Genomic DNA, 17132 nt, shown 5'->3' with positions numbered 1-17132 from the left:
TTTAAGAATTTAAAGGGTAAATATATGTAAAGTACTTTGAACAGGACAATTCTTATTGAGTCCTTGCTATGCTATGCCCTGGGGAAGTAAATTAGGCAAGACAAAAATCCTTGTCCTCAACTTGGTTACTGCAGTTGGAGTCTAAAGACAGATGAAAATGGTATGGATTTACAATTTGATGTATCTGAGTAGACTAATCACAGGGTACAACAAGAACATGTGGGGTGGGCCCTAGTTTGGAAGAGTGTAAGTTTCCTAAAGGCAGAAATGGCTAAACTAACACTTGAAGAACAGGGAGGTGAGAAAAAGAGATTTTAGATGGGCATAGCAAAGTCAATCTCTCTTAGGTACATTGGGGAACTGCAAACAGTTTGATAGGGCTAAGTTATAGCGTGGTATGTTGGGAGAAGGAGACAAGATGCTAAATTGATGGGTAGAAGCCAGATGAGAGAAACTGTTGGCTGCCATGGAAACAAATTTAGACTTTATCCTGAGGCCAAAGGGTAGGCATTGTAAGTTTTTATATAGGAAAATGACATGATTGAATAAGAGTACTAAAAATGACAAATTTGATAAAAGGAGTAATGTGGTGATACCTTTGGATATTTAAAAGGTAGAATGGACAGAATTTGCTGGCTGCCTGCCTTATGGAGGCATTGTAGTACATGGTGAAGGGTGTGATCTCCCTGACGAGACTGACAGCCTGCACATCTAAACTTTTCCATTTATTGTGTGACTTTAGGCAAGTCACTTCAGTGCTCTGAAGTCCAGGCTCTCTAAGATCAGCTAACTGTCATCTAACCACAGGTTTATCAAAGAAATTAAATGACATCATGAGTACAGTGAATGCAATGTGTTAGTGTTAGTATTAGATCAGCAAATATATACAGTAACGGAATGTTACTCAAAATTTAAAAAAAAACACACAAGCATTATTCAGGTGCTTAGGCTCTAGTGAGGCTTGTCTAAATCCCTACTCTGCCATTTACTGGCTGTGTGACCTTGAGAAAGTTAGTAACTTTTCTGTGCCTCAGTTTTAGTATTTGTAAGATACTGGATATAGTGCCTCTCTGGTAAGGCAAACATGATTCTCCTTGACATGAATCATGAAAACATGAATCAGGTAAAGTGCCAACACATTAATTCATTTAAACAAATATTGAGTATATGTACCAGGCACTATTCTAGGCCCTGAGGATAGATAGACACAGTAGTAAATAAAGCCAATCAAAACAAAACAAAACCTGCCCTCACAGAGCTTAACCATATTCAACGTCCTGCACAAAGGAGTGTTAGGTATAATATCTCTTAGAAAGCATCATCCAAGACAATTTGTTTTCCTAATCTAAATTGTTTCCATAAGTTTTTGTAATAAAAGAGTAATATTCCACAAATATCTATAGAGGTAATTAATAGGACGACATAAAGACGCAGTCCAAGATAACTCAGACATTTGGAAGAGGCCAGAGATTGGAAAGGGGAAACACCAATTTGAGGAAAGATCTGCTGATTTAACCATGAAGGCATTACCACCCTCTTTTGCCACGGAAGTTATGAGAACGTGCCAACACCTGACTGAAACCTTCCTAAGAAGGGTCGATTATAGCCTATTTGCTTAAACCACGTTAAACCGTTGGACGAATGACTTGGAAGAAAATAAACATTAGTATCCTCCTTATAAGATAAGGTATGCAAACACCAAAGAGATTCCAAATATATTTTATTGGTTGAAATGCCTCTACTGTCAACAGAATCTCAGGGGGGTTGTTCACCCAATCTTTGAACAAACACCTGATTAAGTATGGTGCAGCCTAGAATAGCGAGGCCTTGATCCTCCGTTGCTAAGGCAACCAATTCCCCGCCAGCCCCTAAGAGACGGTACCTCAGTGACCCCGGAGGGTGGACACCGTGTGTGTGTGTGTGTGTGTGTGTGTGCGCATACAATTGTCATTGGGGATGCTAGATACGTCGCCTCTGTTCTCGGTAGAGGGCGCTACAAAAGCAAGTTCCCCTCAGAAACAGCAACCCCGCTTCGCTCCTCACCGCCACAAAAGCGCCCACAAATCCGTTTCCCAACTTACTTAATTTTGGCCCGAAAAACCCCGCCCTCCCGGTGGTGAAAACAGCCCCACCTCCCAATAGCTTCTCGCGAGCGTTGGACGATGAGAGCTGCGGGTAACTTCCGTCCGCGACCCCTCCAGCTCTTCGGCGATTGGCCCATTTCCACGGTCTGCGCTTAACTTCCTGTCCGGATCCCGGCGTTGCACGTGTGGTGCGGCCTAAGGACGCTGCCGGCAGCCGGGCCTCGCAGCGTTCGTGTGGTAGCAGGGAGGGTGCTGTCGTCGCCCTTGTCTGGGGCCAGCGTCGCACGGCTGCAACATGGTGAGCACGTCTTGTTGTCTCGGGGACGGGGCGCTCTGGTCTTGCTGACGGCCAGGCTGGTTCTTCTGGTGCGAGTGGCTGCTGAGGGCGGGGATTGGGAGGGCTGCTCCGCAGGTGCGGGGAGGGGGCTCGCGGCCCAGTGCCTGGGTATGATCACCCACACCACCCTGGGCATACTTTGCGTTTACAGTGCGTCTCCCACAGCCTAGCCTCCTTGGGGGCGTGGACAGAGGAGAATGGCTTCCTCTTTATCCCGAGGGGCCTAAAGAATCTGAACGCAGGACACGAATGCACCACCTTGTGCTTCCTGCGTCGGGCGGAGGGAGAGTTGGGTGGTTTCTCCAGACGTTGGAGTGGCAGTTGTCCGCTCATCTGTGTTTGCTCTGGGCAAAGGGAACTAGTGGGAGAGTCTAAGGTTGGGCCCAAAGCAAAAAAAAAAAAAAAAAAAAAAAGCTTTGCTTACCTGGGATGATGCTTTCTCACTTAGCAGGTCAAGTTGGGAAGGGTAGCGAGAGTGGCGAAAGAGATGATGAATCTTACTTAAATGAAGCTGTGTTGTCCTGGTTTCGTTTAATAGTCGGTGCAACAGGTGTGTCACTGCCTGAAATGGTCTTCCCCAGATTTAACTGTGGCAGGTTATTTGTCCTTCTGCTTCAGCCTGTCAGGGACCTTCTCTGAGCTGGCAGTATAAAGTAATCTTCAGACATTTGCAGATCGCTGTCTTCCTTACTTAAAATAATTTCTTTGGTGATTTGCTTGATAAGCATAGGGACTCTGACCTCATTGCTGTATCCGCAGCACCCAGACAAACTGAAGGTTTTGGAGGGGGGCGGAGTTGGGGTAGGGTGAGCCTGGTGGTAGGTATTATGGAGGGCACGTATTGTGTGGAGCACTGGGTCTGGTGACCCAGTGAACAATGAATTTTGGAACACTGAAAAAAAATAAAGTTAAATTTAGAAAAAAGTTTAGCACAGTAAGTGCCATCAAATGTACATTGAAGGAAGGTAACTACAGATTTTGTTGAACATTGTTAATGTTGCCTATCATAAAAATGTAAGTTTTAGAAATCTGTTGATCCTCCACATAACTTACTGGAGGTTTGTATATGGATTATGGGTTTGTGTGTGTGTGTCTGTGTGTGTTTGTTTCCTTTGATGGCTTGTTCTGATTCTGTTCCTTTGAAGCCTCACAGGAAGAAAAAGCCTTTTATAGAAAAGAAGAAAGCTGTATCTTTTCACCTGGTCCACCGGAGTCAACGGGATCCTTTAGCAGCAGATGAAACTGCACCTCAGAGGGTTCTGTTACCCACACAGAAAGTAGGTCCTGTTTGTTAGCCGATAAGTTTGCAGGTAGACTGTCAATAGTCCCTAAATAAATTGTTAGCTGCTATTCTCCAGCAACTGTGATCTTTTGGGTAACAAAATCTATAATTTAAGTTTTTAGTAAATGTACTGATTTTTTGTCTTGCACGTTGGATTGAGAGAGTAAAGCATCTTTATTTGAGATATTTAAATGAGCAAATATTGCACAATAATACTAAATATTTACTAAACCAGTTACAATTCTGCATGATATTTAGGGCATATCTCTGGTTTCATTCCTTAAGATCCTGTCATTTCAAAAAATCACAGGTTACTGTTTGTGTCCTCATCACTCATCTCATGAAATGTAAAACATTAGAACTCATGAATTAGCTTTAGAAAATTCCACGAAGGGGCACCTGGGTGGCTCATTCATTAAGGGTCTGCCTTTGGCTCCGGTCATGATCCCAGGGTTCTGGGATTGAGCCCTGCCTTAGGCTCCCTGCTCAGGTGGGAAGCCTGCTTCTCCCTCTCCCACTATCTGTTTGTGTTCCCTCTCTCGCTGTCTCTCTCTCTGTCCAATAAATTTAAAAAATGAAAGGAAATGCCAGGAAGCCTTTAAAATGTTGACGTGATAATTGTCAGAGTATTATTGTGGGCAAATTTGAAAGACAGTCTTGGAGAACTTTGGCTATATTTAGCTTTTTAGTAAAGCCTGTTTGTGTTGTATGTTGAGAAGTTTCTTTGCATATAAATACAAGAAATTATACCTGATTTTCAAGACCCTTTAGTCTGTTAACTCTCCCAAGCACATGATAAAACCATGTGTGTTTCTTGGCTTTAAATTTTTTTTTTAATTGAAGTATAGTTAGACATAGAATGTTACATTAGTTTCAGGTGTACAGCATAGTGATTTGACATGTCTGTACATTACACTGTGCTCACAAGTGTAGTTACTGCCTGTCACTATACAGTGCTATTATAGTACTATTGGCTCTATTCCCTCTGCTGTATCTTTTATTTCCATGACTTATTCGTTACATAACTGGAAGCCTGTATCTCCTACTCCCCTCCACCTCTTTTGCCCATCCCCTCCCCCTTATTTGGCAGCCATCAGTCTTTTTTTTTTGTTGTATTTATTGTATGTATGGATCTGTTTCTTTCTTTTCTTTTGTTTTTTTAAGATTTTATTTATTTAAGGGAGAGAGTGTACACGAGAGCAAGCCAGCAGGAGAGGGAGAAACAGATCCCTTGCTTGAGCAGGGTACCCAACCCAGGGCTTGATCTCAGAACCCTGCGATCATGATCTGAGCGGAAGGCAGATGCTAGCTGACTGAACCACCCAGGTGCCCCTGTGGATCTGTTTCTGCTTGGTTTTGTTTGTTTGTTTTTTTTAAATGCCACATATAAGTGAAATCATATGATGTTTGTCTTTCTCTGACTTAGTTCACTGAGCATAATACCCTCTAGGTCCACCATGTCGCAGATGGCAAGATCTCTTTATACAGCTAAGTAATATTTGTGTGTGCGTTTATCCATTCATCTGTTAGTGGACACCTGGGTTGCTTTCATTTCTTAGCTGTTGTAAATAATGCTGCAGTAAACATAGGAGTCTATATATTTTTTCAGTCAGTGTTTTCATTTTCTTCAGGTGAATACTGGTGGAATTATTGGGTTGTGTGCTATTCCTATTTTTAATTTTGGGGAGAACCTCCATTCTGTTTTCCATAGTGACTTGACGAATTTATATTCCCAGCAGCAGTGCACAAGTGTTCCTTTTTTTCCCACATCCTCACTAACACTTACTTTTTTTTTTTTCTGTCTTGTCTTAAATTGTTGCACAGAAATGTAGAAGCAGGAACTGTTTTCATTACATTTAAATTTTATATAGCACTCGGGTTCAGAAGCTTTTTTTTTTTTTTTTTTTTTTTTTTTAGTTTATCAAGAATTCTTTGTCTCATTTTTCTCAGCCAAAATGTTCTTGCGCCATCTGCGTCCTGTTCTGAAAGCTGTGTTCACTGGAAGGTTCCTCTGGCTTATGCTTGGAAGAGGCACTAATTCCATTTTGTTTATTATCCTAGATAAATGATGAAGAAAGGCGAGCAGAACAGAGGAAGTATGGTGTGTTCTTTGATGATGACTATGACTATCTGCAGCACCTGAAGGAACCATCTGGCCCCTCAGAACTTATTCCCATAAGTACTTCCAGTGCACCTGAAAGAAGAGATGAAAAAGAGGAAACTTTAGTAATTTCAGTAAGACTTCTTACCAGTATATTTGGGAGAGTGAATGAGAAAACCACTTATAAATCAAGATAACTGAGGCAAGAAATGGTATCAATCTTAAGAACACAAAAATAAGCCATGCCGTACTTAAAATTATATATGTGTGTGCATGTGTATGTACCATCAGGAGAGAGTAGGCTGCCTGTTCTCTGGTGGCAGCTGTCAAAAGAAGGCACCTTTGGGTGTCTGGGTGGTGCAGTCAGTTAAGTGTCTGACTTGATTTTGGCTCAGGTCATTATCTCAGGGTTGTGCTATCAGACCTCAAGTCAGGCTCAGTGATGAGTGCAGAATCCGCTTAAAACTCTCTCCCCCACCGCTTCCCTGCTCACACGCACTTGGGCTCTCTCTCTCAAATCCTTTTTAAAAAGTAGCAACCTTTGACGCAGTTAGAATTTTGACTAATAATTATGGTTATGTTAGAACCTTTCAGTAGAAGAAAAGCAGATGACATTGTGTATGTTAACAACTATTCAATGTCATAAAGTGTCTCATAAGATAGAACTTAATTTTTGCAGAATATTCATATCTTTAATAGTTGTAAAAAGCTGCAGGCTAACCCAGAGAATAGAAGCAGTATATTGTAAGGAAGTTCCTGTTACTCTTCTCAACCAAAATGCAGTCAATTTTAATTTTTTCTTTGAGTATAAACGAGAGCGCATATTTAATATGAAATTAATACTATTTATTTAAGCTCTTTTTTTTCCTGTGTTAATGTTAAAGATGCCCATGTCTTATGCCTTTATCTTTTTGTTTAGTATTAGTATACAGTAAATTTTCCTGTGAAGCTTTGTACTACCTGGGACTTTTTTTAAAAAAAAGTAGAAGATACTCATTTATTGGGTTTATTAACAAAAAAGAGCTAAAAAGGGCATCAATTTTTCCTACTTCTCATCCTCCACTCCTCTCATGATCTAGGCATTTTTTTCTTTAGGGAAGTATAATCATAGCTTCTCCAGTCTATAGTTTGTTGCTTACGGGAAGTCAAAAGGGCTAAGTTTCAGGGTATTATCCCAAAGGAAGGTAATGAATGCAGCTGTTCCCTCACTTCCTAGATTGTAGCTCTCTTGTAAGGCTTGTGTATCCCATTCCTACATCTCTGTCATAACAACCAGCCTCTGTACTCTTCTTTCCCTGGGTGACACTATCAGGAGTAGGATGTGTATCTTAGAGGCTCACCTCCTTCCAAGGCTCAGGGAGGGGAGAGTGTCCAATAGTTGTTCAACTTTATCTTAGGGAGATAAGTCTTAATGAAGTTACAAGATTCTTCTGGCTGAATTGTATTGGCTTTTGAAAGATTAGCTTTTAATCATTAATTCATTTTGGGTAAAGATAATCACTATTTAGTTGGCTTTTTAATACAAAAAGGCTCTTAAATGGACACTTCCGTGATGTTTATAAGGCTGAGAGAGTGATGTTTAAAAACAAAAATGCCATCATTTTCTGTAGTATGATGAAAAACTATGGATGAGTCCCATGTGCTTTTTTTCACTTCAGAGTAATTTGAAACCACCAAAATTGAGTAAACCAGAAATATTGAATAAACCCTAGAAACAAAATAAAGCAGTACAGAAATAAGCAGTCCAACTGTCACATGAAAAAAAGCAGGTACCAACATGGTAGAAAGCAGTTGGGCAAACTCAACAGAGTTCAGAACTACTGCAAGTAAAAAACATTTCTTTTTTAAAAAGTAGTCACTATCTAAACTGAATTGTGTATGGTTCTTTTGACTGTTTTTCAAGATTTGATAAAGATCGCCAAAGGTAAATTTACTAAACACAAACTGATCCTTCCTTTTTTAAATAACCGTACAATCCAAGGATAGATAATCACAGAATATTTTTAAAACGAGGCAAAGCAGTGGGATGCCTGGGTGGCTCAGTCATGATTTCGACTCAGGTCACGATCCTCAGGATTGTGAGATGGAGCCCACGTTATGCTCTGAACTGAGTATGGAGCCTGCTTGGAATTCTTTCCCCCTGCTTCCCCCCTCCCTGCTAGTGCATGTGCATTCTCTCTTTCTCCTCTCAAAAACAAAAAACACAGCAAAACAAAATTGCGTATTTTGTAATTTTTAATAATATACCCAAAATTAAATTGTGTACTTTAATTGGCTGAATTGTATGGTTACATTAATTCCCTCTCACTAAAACTCTTAAAAAAAAAAAAAAAACCCAACAACAACATTATAATGGAAAACCAGATCTTTTGCTGTGCTTATGCCCCCAAGAAACACATTTTGGAAGCTAAGTTTGCTGGCTGTGCATTCCTCTACATAGCTTTTCAATCGTGCTCCTCAGAAGCTTCCAATTCCACATGCTGTGTGAGCCAGTAAGAACATACATCTCAGCTTTGTGCCTGCTTCTAGACCGAGGATGAGGTGGATGGTGAGGTTCAAGAGATAGGTAACATGGTAACCCTTACATTGGTAACTGGTTGATAAGATCACACTAAAGCATAAGGACCAGTCAGAAAATATGTGCCAGCACATACTGAGGTGTATTGTGTATGGTGTGAAGAATGAAGGGATTTACCCAAAGGAAAGTTCTAGAAGAGTGGTCAAGAAGTGCTTCATGGAGGAGGGAGGAACTGATTTGGGCCCTAAAGGGTGGGTTGTATTGAAATAGGAAGGAAACATTCCAGTCAGAAGGGACATAGGTAGTAGTGTGGATCATAGTGTCTGGCATATGTGTGCTCCATAAATCACTTTGAATTATTCCATGATGTGAGGAACTGGATGTGATTTACATGGATGCAGTATTATTAAGTAATAGTGATAAATTTGGATGTATAGAATAGTAAGTAGGCCTTGATTGTATAGACTTTGAAAATCAGGAGTGAAAAATCAAAACCTGTTAAAAGTTCAAGAAGGTCACAAAATAAAGGAGTTTTAATCTGGAAGTGATAAGAAGGTTGGATTAGGTACAGACTGTCTAAACAGTGGTGGTAATAATCTGTGTCTTGGTTAGCCATGAGTACGATAGTGCCCAAAAGACTTACGTGCAATCACAGTACACAAGAGAGTTGAAAGGGCTATGGAGATGGAGAGAAATGATTTATGACCACCCCAGGATTTAAGATGGCCAATTCAGAGAAATGCTGTGCCTTTACCAGAGATTGGCATGTTATCTCATTTTACAAGGGATAAGGTTAAATTTTGAAACTTGAGGAGAGTGGCATTACAAAACCTGGATTTGAATCCCAGAACCTCACTTAATGACCAGTTTCAGGCAGGCATGGCATTTGACCTTTCTTAGCTTTTATTGACTATCGCATGCAGATATCCCACAAGGATTAAATGGAGTAATGTGCTGGAGGAGGCTTTGTGAAGTATTCCAGGGAATCCGTTTGTGAAAGGATGATAAGATATACAAGTTTCAAATATTTTACTGGAGTACAAGTGAGTGAGAAGGCAGAACTTAGTTGTATTCGTTTCCGAGAACTGCTGAAACAAATTACCACACCTTACCACTGGGTGGCTTAAAACAGCAGAAATTTATTCTCACAGTTCTGGAGGCCAGAAGTCTGAAGGTAAGCTTTCCGCAGTGTTGCTTCCATTGTGGGGGCTCGGGGCAAGAACAGTGTCCTTCACCTATCTCCTCACTTTCAGTGGCTGCCAGCAATCCCTTATCTTCCTCAGCTTGTAGATCCATCACTCCAGTCTGCTCTCGTCTTCATGTGGCATTCTCCCCGTGTGTCTTTGTGTCATCACATGGCCTTGTTACAGGGACACACCAGTCTTTATGAATTAGGGCCCACCGTTATCCACTGTCATCTCATTTTAACTAATTACATCTGCAAGGATCCTGTTCCCAAATAAGGTCACATTCTGAGCTGCTGGGTGGACATGAATTTTGGGGAGGACACTTCAATCCAGTATAGTAGGTCAAAAGTATTTCTCAATCTAACCATTGTGTAATTTCTCTTTCAAGACCACGGGAATTAAATTGCCTTCATCGGTATTTGCATCAGAGTTTGAGGAAGATGTTGGATTGTTGAATAAAGCAGCTCCTGTTTCAGGTGTGCTTAATTTCTTAAGCTTTTCAAGTGACTTGATATGTTTTACAAAAAGGAAAGTTTACCAATGGGAGTTTTTCTCTCTCTAATAAAGTGTTAAAACAATTGAGATGTCTGAATTTAGATTAGAGATTATTCAGAAGGGATGAGTGATCGGGATTCCTTTTTTATTGCCGTCAAGTTTTTAGTCTATAGAGTTTCTGTTTGGAGAGTGAAGTGGGAAAATTGGTTTTGAAGGTCAAGTAGGGGAATTTTAACTTTGACCTAACCTTTTAAAGAGGAAACAACAGTATTAGCTTAGCCTTAACATATGTATAGACTTCATTTGCTTTCAGAATTTCTCCATAGAGTCTAATATTTTATAGAAGTCCATTTTATCATCTGTTCTAGATAAACTGAAAAATTGTTTGGAGTGTTTTGGTTTGTTTGTTGGGTTTTTTGTAGTATTTCATTGTATTTTAGAACAAACACAGAAGTGATGTTTGGTTAATTATTAAGCAATATTTGCCACATAGCAGTCATTCTTTTATTCATTTTGTAGATTTTTGAGTTAGCACTCCATGATGGGGTCTCGGGTTAAATCAGAATAAAGCATAATCCCTGACCTCAAGGAATATATCATCAATTGGGAAGGATAGTCAATAAATAGGAAATTACGATTACAGTTCAAATGAATAAATAATGGTTAGTTAATGGAAAAGTGTCCTGGAGAAAATGGTGTCTAAATTAATTTCTTAGGTAGAAAGTAGGTGGATAAAGGAGGGTAGGGTGGGGAGGAGAGAATATTCCAAAAAGGAAACTGTATGTGCAGAATTGAGAGAACATGAGTAGGAAATCACATTTTAGCATCCCTAGAGTGGTAAGAATTAATATGAAATGAGGCTGGAGAGTCAAGCAGTGACCATGTTATGAAGGATGTTGGAAGCATGTCGGTTTACAAAGTTGAACTTGAAGTATTATGTGGATTCTGTTTTTACACAAGACCATGGCTGAAGAAACAGTTTTGGGATTTATTAAAATCTCCTAGGCTGGAAAAACAGTTCACCAAGCTACACATGCTTAATTTGGGTTACTTCTAATAGGTGAATTTAAAGCTCAGATTCTTCTTGCAGGTGAAAACCTTGATTTTTACTAAGTAGACACAGTATAATTTTGCAGATCTATAATGCAAGGGTTTTTACAATTGGGTACTAAAACCAGAGGTGTTATTTTCCCCCTATTTTATTTTCTTATAGTCGTCCCTCTCTGTTCCTCGCTAGACCAAACTTGAAGTTTTTAATCATTTTTTAATTCTCTATACCTAAGTAGAATGCAGCATATAATAGGTACTCAGTTAATAGTAAGTAAATCAGTTTAGGTAATAGGTACTCAGTTATGGTAAGTGAAGGAATCATGTTTTCTTAGGAATTACTGCTCACTTTTTGTTTTCCTTCTAGGACCTCGGCTGGATTTTGATCCTGACATTGTTGCAGCCCTTGATGATGATTTTGACTTTGATAATCCAGATAATCTGCTTGAAGATGATTTTATTCTTCAGGCCAATAAGGCAACAGAAGAAAATGGAACAGATACACAGTACGTGTGGTTTCTTTTGAATCAGGGATGACCTGACTGTTGCTTCTTCAGTAGAATGGTACCTAACTGGAACCAGTTTTTTAGAGCATTTAGTGTTTGACTTCTGTATTTCAGAGCAGATAATGTGGAACTTGAGGTCTTTACAAACCAACAATAGGTGGGGCTAAAGTCCAACTTGCCTGATTGCTGGTTTATTACTTTTCCAGCCATACCAGACAGGTCAAGCAGCACAGCTGTTCCTGCCTAAACAGGAATCCTCCCTGAAATACCCTCAAATTTTAGTTGTGTAAAGTCATTTGGTTCTGTTGTTTCTCAAGTTGTTTTGACAGTTAATTTATGACTCTGGCTTAGGAAATCTGAGGCCGAAGATGACAGTGAGTGGGAAGACATGGATGATGAGAAGGAAAGAGGTGGTGATGACGATAACTATGGCTCTGCGGGCTCATCAGATGAGACCATGTCTATCCCTGGAAAATCTCCTGGGACTGTAGAAAATCACTTATTCTGGGAAGAGGAAACAAAAAGCCGCTTTACTGAATATTCTATAACATCCTCAGTCATGAGGAGAAATGAACAGCTGACTCTTCATGATGAGAGATTTGAGAAGGTAAGGTCCCCAGATAAGAGGCCTTTTAATACAAGTTCCTGGTAAATTTCATATGACCTTAGAACTCAAAACCAGAACTTTCAGCATTAGAAAGAGCTTATGTCTTATTAAAGCAGACCATAAAACCATCCTAGTTTTAATTCTGTAAAGAATGCATATAGGTCAGAGATGACTAATGTAATCTCTGGACTTTCTTCAGAGAGATTTGACATTTTGATTCTGAACCTCTGACTCCAGTCCCCAAGATTATGCTGTTTTCCTCAAGCATTGGTCTGAGCATAAACAAAATTCCACTGCCTTCAGTTTTTTGTGTGTGTTTGCTCACTGACATATCCCAAGGTCTAACATGGTGTCTGGCATATGATAAGAATTCAAAGCATTCAGTAAATGATGAATGAATGAATGGTTTCCTTCAAGGTGAATTTAAAGGATTCTAATTTTGCTACCTTTTCACTAAGTACTAGCAGGCAAACTATTACAGATAACTTCACTCTTCAGGAGTCACCATCACCCCCTTTTTACCCTTAACAACATTCTAGAAATACAGTATACATCTAAACAAGAATGAAATTTTATTTATTTTTTATTTTATTTTTTTAAGTAGGCTGCAAGCCCACTCTGGGGCTTGAATTCAACCACCCTGAGATCAAGAGTTGCATGCCCTACCTACTGAGCCAGGCAGACATCCCTGAAATAATGTACATTTAAAGGAGACTGCTTAGGTATATGGTCTTTTACTTCAAATAATCAGTGAATTTGAAAGCATCTGTAAAATATTCCGAGGTAAAGATTTCTAGGTAGCTTTGTTCTCTAAGCTGAACAGAATGATTGCCTTGCACTTTCCTATTAATTTGGGGCACCTGGGTGGCTCAGTCACTTAAGTGTCCAACTCTTGATTTCAGCTCAGGTCACGATCCCAAGTTGAGCTGGGCTCTGCGCTCAGCAGGGAGTCTGCTTGAGATTCTCTCTCTCTTATCTCTCCCTCACCCTGCTTGTGCTCTTTCTCCCTCTAAAATAAATAAATCTTTCCCCCCAAAATGGCAGCCTATTTTTAGGCTAAATGTAGGTCTTAAAGTACTGGGTAGAATGTTTTTCACATTCTGTTGTCATGGTGCTAATCCCTGCTAATATTGTAACGGTAGCTATGATATCCAAGGTAGTGCTTAAGTACTGTGAAGCAGTAAAATTAATGTAAAAATCAGGGTTCCTGGCTGGCTCAGTTGATGAAGCATGTGACTTAATCGTGTGGTTGGGAACTTGAGCCCCACTTTGGGTGTAGATATCACTTAAAAGAATAAAATCTTTAAAAAAAGAACATAAAAATAACATTTTAAATGTTTAGTCTTAATACATTAATTTTCGTGGCATCTTTTTTCTCTGCATTCAAGTTTTATGAGCAATATGATGATGATGAAATTGGAGCTCTGGATAATGCTGAATTGGAAGGTTGCATTCAAGTAGACAGCAATCGCTTAGAGGAAGTCTTGAATGACTACTACAAAGAGAAGGCAGAGAAGTACGATGACTTTTCTTGTTTACTTGTTTTTTTGCATTTTTAAATAAAGTCTGTATTTGGACATCTGAATCTAGAAAATTACCCAGTCACAATCTATATTAAGAAAATGGTATGTCTGGGGACTCCTAGGTGGCCCAGTGTGTTAGGCAGCTGTTTTCAGCTCAGGTCCTGGAATCAAGTTCCACATCAGGCTCCTTGCTCAGCAGGGAGCCTGTTTCTCCCTGTGCCTGCCATTCCCCCTCCTTGTGCTCTCTCACTTTCTAACAAATCTTGAAAAAGAAGAAAATTGTATGTTTTCCATCAGTTTTGACTCACATTTTGATGTTATGATTCTGAAGCTAACTGTAACAAATGGGAACCTCCTGAGAACCACTTCCTCTATTGCTCTCACCTAAGAGTCAGAGTGGAAGAGCTAGGGTTAGAATTAGGGGTGTAAGGTCACATTCCACTTGGAGAGTGAGGTGGTGCTTTTTAGCCTCTTTGGCTGAAAAGTTAGTCTGACCTCTAATTATATACACTCTTTTCATCTTCTTAAAATGCCAGGTATTCTGAGTTGGTATTTATGGCACATAGAAAGATAAGAGTTTGTTTCTCCAGCCATATTAGCATAATTTTACAGCCAAATACTTGACAAATCAGCTCAGCATCCATATTGAGGTGATTTTTCTGTAAGAAACTAATGAGGTGTTTACATTTGCTGGAAGGGTCTGATACTCCACGATTACCGTTGTTTGCAGATTCTACAGTAGGACAAGGGCTATGTATTTTGAGTAGATATGTGACTACTTTGAAGAGACAGATCAGGTAATACTTTTTTTTTTTTTTTTTAAGATTTTATTTATTAGAGTATGAGAGAGAGCATGAGAGGGGAGAAGGTCAGAGAGAGAAGCAGACTCCCCATGGAGCTGGGAGCCCAATGCAGGACTCAGTCCCAGGACTCTGGGATCATGACCTGAGCTGAAGGCAGTCACTTAAGCAACTGAGCTACCCAGGTGCCCTGGGGAATACTTCTTGAGGCTTTAAAAAAAAAAATTTTTTTTTTAGGAAAGTTGCCATCTTGTTCTTGTATTAGAACCCTGCAAAGATCCCTTTTCTGTCAGTGGGATGAATGTGCTGGAGGGTCAAGTTGGGACTGGGGAGAGCTAGGATTTTTTTAAATGCTATGTTTCCATAGCTTTCAAGTACACCTTTAGTAACAGTATAATAATGCATCTTTTTTTTTCCCCTCTTCTGTCTCCATTTTTGAAAACTCAACCACAAGTTGTGTAAAACTGAATACTCTTGAACCCTTCGAGGATCAGGACTTGTTAATGAATGAACTTGATGGGTCTGAGGAGGAAGAGGTTATTACTGTAGTTCTTGAAGAAGCCAAAGAGAAGTGGGATTGTGAATCTATTTGTAGTAAGTATTGTAGTGTCCATTTTACTGCAAAAGGTAGAGTTTTTTTAAGTATTAAGCATATCAATTATTTGAAAATGTATGTGCTTTGTGAAAATGATTTGGAAGACGTAATACTCCCATTACTAAGTTGCAAACAATTTAAAAACATTTAGAAGAGACACTCCATTATTTTGAACTATGAAAACACCAAAGTTGGGGATATAGTAGGAACTCAGTAATGCTTTGCTGAATTGAAAGTATACTCATGGTACATGTTTGTTTTTTTTTTTAAAGGTACATACTCAAATTTATATAACCATCCACAACTTATCAAGTATCAACCAAAGGTAAGTCCTAGGGTCCTGAGCTCTTTGAAGTACGCAATGCAGGTAATGGCATGTGCAAATTATTTTCTCACAGTGGCTATATCCCTTCGTGGCTGGCAGCACTATTAGAAAAAGCAAGAACTATGTCATTAGTGAACTGTTTTTTGATAGGAATGGGACATGACCTTAGTATGATTTTATCTTTATTTCAGCCCAAACAAATCCAAATATCTTCTAAAACAGGAATACCTCTCAATGTCTTACCTAAGAAAGGACTCACAGCAAAACAAGTTGAACGAATGCAGATGATTAATGGCAGTGATCTGCCAAAGGTGTCAACCCAACCTCGATCTAAAAATGAAAGCAAAGAAGATAAAAAAGCAAGGAAGCAAGCTATAAAAGAAGAGCGCAAGGTAATGGGAGATGTACAAAGAGCTTGTAGCAGGGGGGTGGTCGTGGAAATTTTCTTCTGTAAAGTTAATCTTCATCAGTTTAAAGATTTGAGTAACGCTAATGTGTTCTTACACAGGAACGGAGAGTGGAGAAGAAAGCTAACAAATTAGCCTTCAAGCTGGAAAAAAGAAGGCAGGAACAGGAGCTCTTAAACTTGAAGAAGAATGTTGAGGGGCTTAAACTATGACAGTAGAACATTTGGGATAAGGTGCCTTCCCCCCTGGGGCTCCTCGTTATGTTCAGTATTGAACAAGGATCTTCAAAGAGATAAAATTATTTAATCTGCCATTTTTACTGGCAGGTATTTATACCACCAGGTTTTCTCTGCCATCTGTCTTGTAAATATTGTAACATTTTTAAAACTTAATATTATAAGCTTAGAATTTGCTCTGAAATAAATGATTTCACAAATGTGAAATGTTTGGATGAGTTTAAGGAAAACATCTTCATAACATAAATGGAATTGGTGTATTCTTCATTTATTTGTATGATTGTCCCAGCTGTCTTTTGCAGATGTTCTCAAATAGTTCTTTGAAACCTTTCCACTCCTTTTCAGGAGTTAAGTGGTTTAATTTGCTATATGTAGAAAAGTGACCCCATTAAACTCCATTTTGAAATTCTGAGTGGTTTAACAGTTTTCCTGAGGAGATTCCACTGGTAGGAACTAAGTTTCCCCCTGCTGTATGCAAAGGATGGTAAAATTGAGTATTAGGATTGTTGGGACTCAGTTACTGGATGACTTACTTTTGGATTTTAGGAAGAGCAAAGACAGGAAGCAGAAGCAGAAATCAAGAAAATGTCCTTGGCTTCAATGAGTACCTGGCTCAAAATCAGAAATATTTACTTTAGTTTAAACTAGAAAGTTTGTCTTTTCAACATTATTTAATGCTTGGAACCATTCATATTTGATTAAAAGATGTAATTGAAATTTTTCTTGTTTTTTGGTGAGGTTTGTTTGGTGTGTTTTGGGTTGTTTTTTTTTTCCCCTGTAAACTTTTTCAAGGTTCAAGCAATGACGGCATCACAATTGTTAATTATTTGGTAAACTGTGACTCCCTTGCAACAGACAAGTTGTTAATGACCCTTGTTCATGTGTCCATGACTAATGTGTTGCTATCTGACTGTTCTGGGGAAGAACAAAAAACAAAAACTGGACACTGTTGGTCTGAGTTGGGAACAGAATGGCTGAGGCAGAACCATTTTTAGCTGGTGAGCTGTATTTGATAACTAAATTATTAGAAAGTGTCTTCTATAATTGATTTGAATATGACTTTTCCAAAGTTGGTGGGTATT

The 17132-nt window shown here is 39.2% G+C and overlaps 1 protein-coding gene across 1 annotated transcript; it reads left to right on the top strand.

Moving 5' to 3' along the window:
• The first annotated feature begins 2226 nt into the window (after positions 1-2226).
• On the top strand, positions 2227-16767 carry LTV1 (LTV1 ribosome biogenesis factor). Its single transcript, XM_044247415.1, has 11 exons — positions 2227-2382; positions 3567-3698; positions 5765-5938; positions 9898-9985; positions 11419-11557; positions 11909-12164; positions 13553-13680; positions 14942-15081; positions 15355-15407; positions 15599-15799; positions 15916-16767. Exons 1-11 carry the CDS (start codon positions 2380-2382, stop codon positions 16024-16026), a joined length of 1425 nt encoding a protein of 474 aa, XP_044103350.1. The 5' UTR covers positions 2227-2379; the 3' UTR covers positions 16027-16767.
• The last annotated feature ends 365 nt before the right edge of the window (positions 16768-17132 follow it).

This window comes from Neovison vison, chromosome 1, assembly GCF_020171115.1.
Source record: "Neovison vison isolate M4711 chromosome 1, ASM_NN_V1, whole genome shotgun sequence".
Taxonomy (NCBI): Eukaryota; Metazoa; Chordata; class Mammalia; order Carnivora; family Mustelidae; genus Neogale; species Neogale vison.
This window is presented reverse-complemented; position numbering and strand designations above follow the sequence as displayed.

Bases quoted from the DNA above. Each gene is read 5' to 3' on its own strand.
- LTV1 (XM_044247415.1), top strand. The intron at 11,558-11,908 runs GTACGTGTGGTT...ACTCTGGCTTAG, and splicing joins GAAAATGGAACAGATACACA to GAAATCTGAGGCCGAAGATG. The intron at 15,082-15,354 runs GTAAGTATTGTA...TTTTTTTTAAAG, and splicing joins GGATTGTGAATCTATTTGTA to GTACATACTCAAATTTATAT.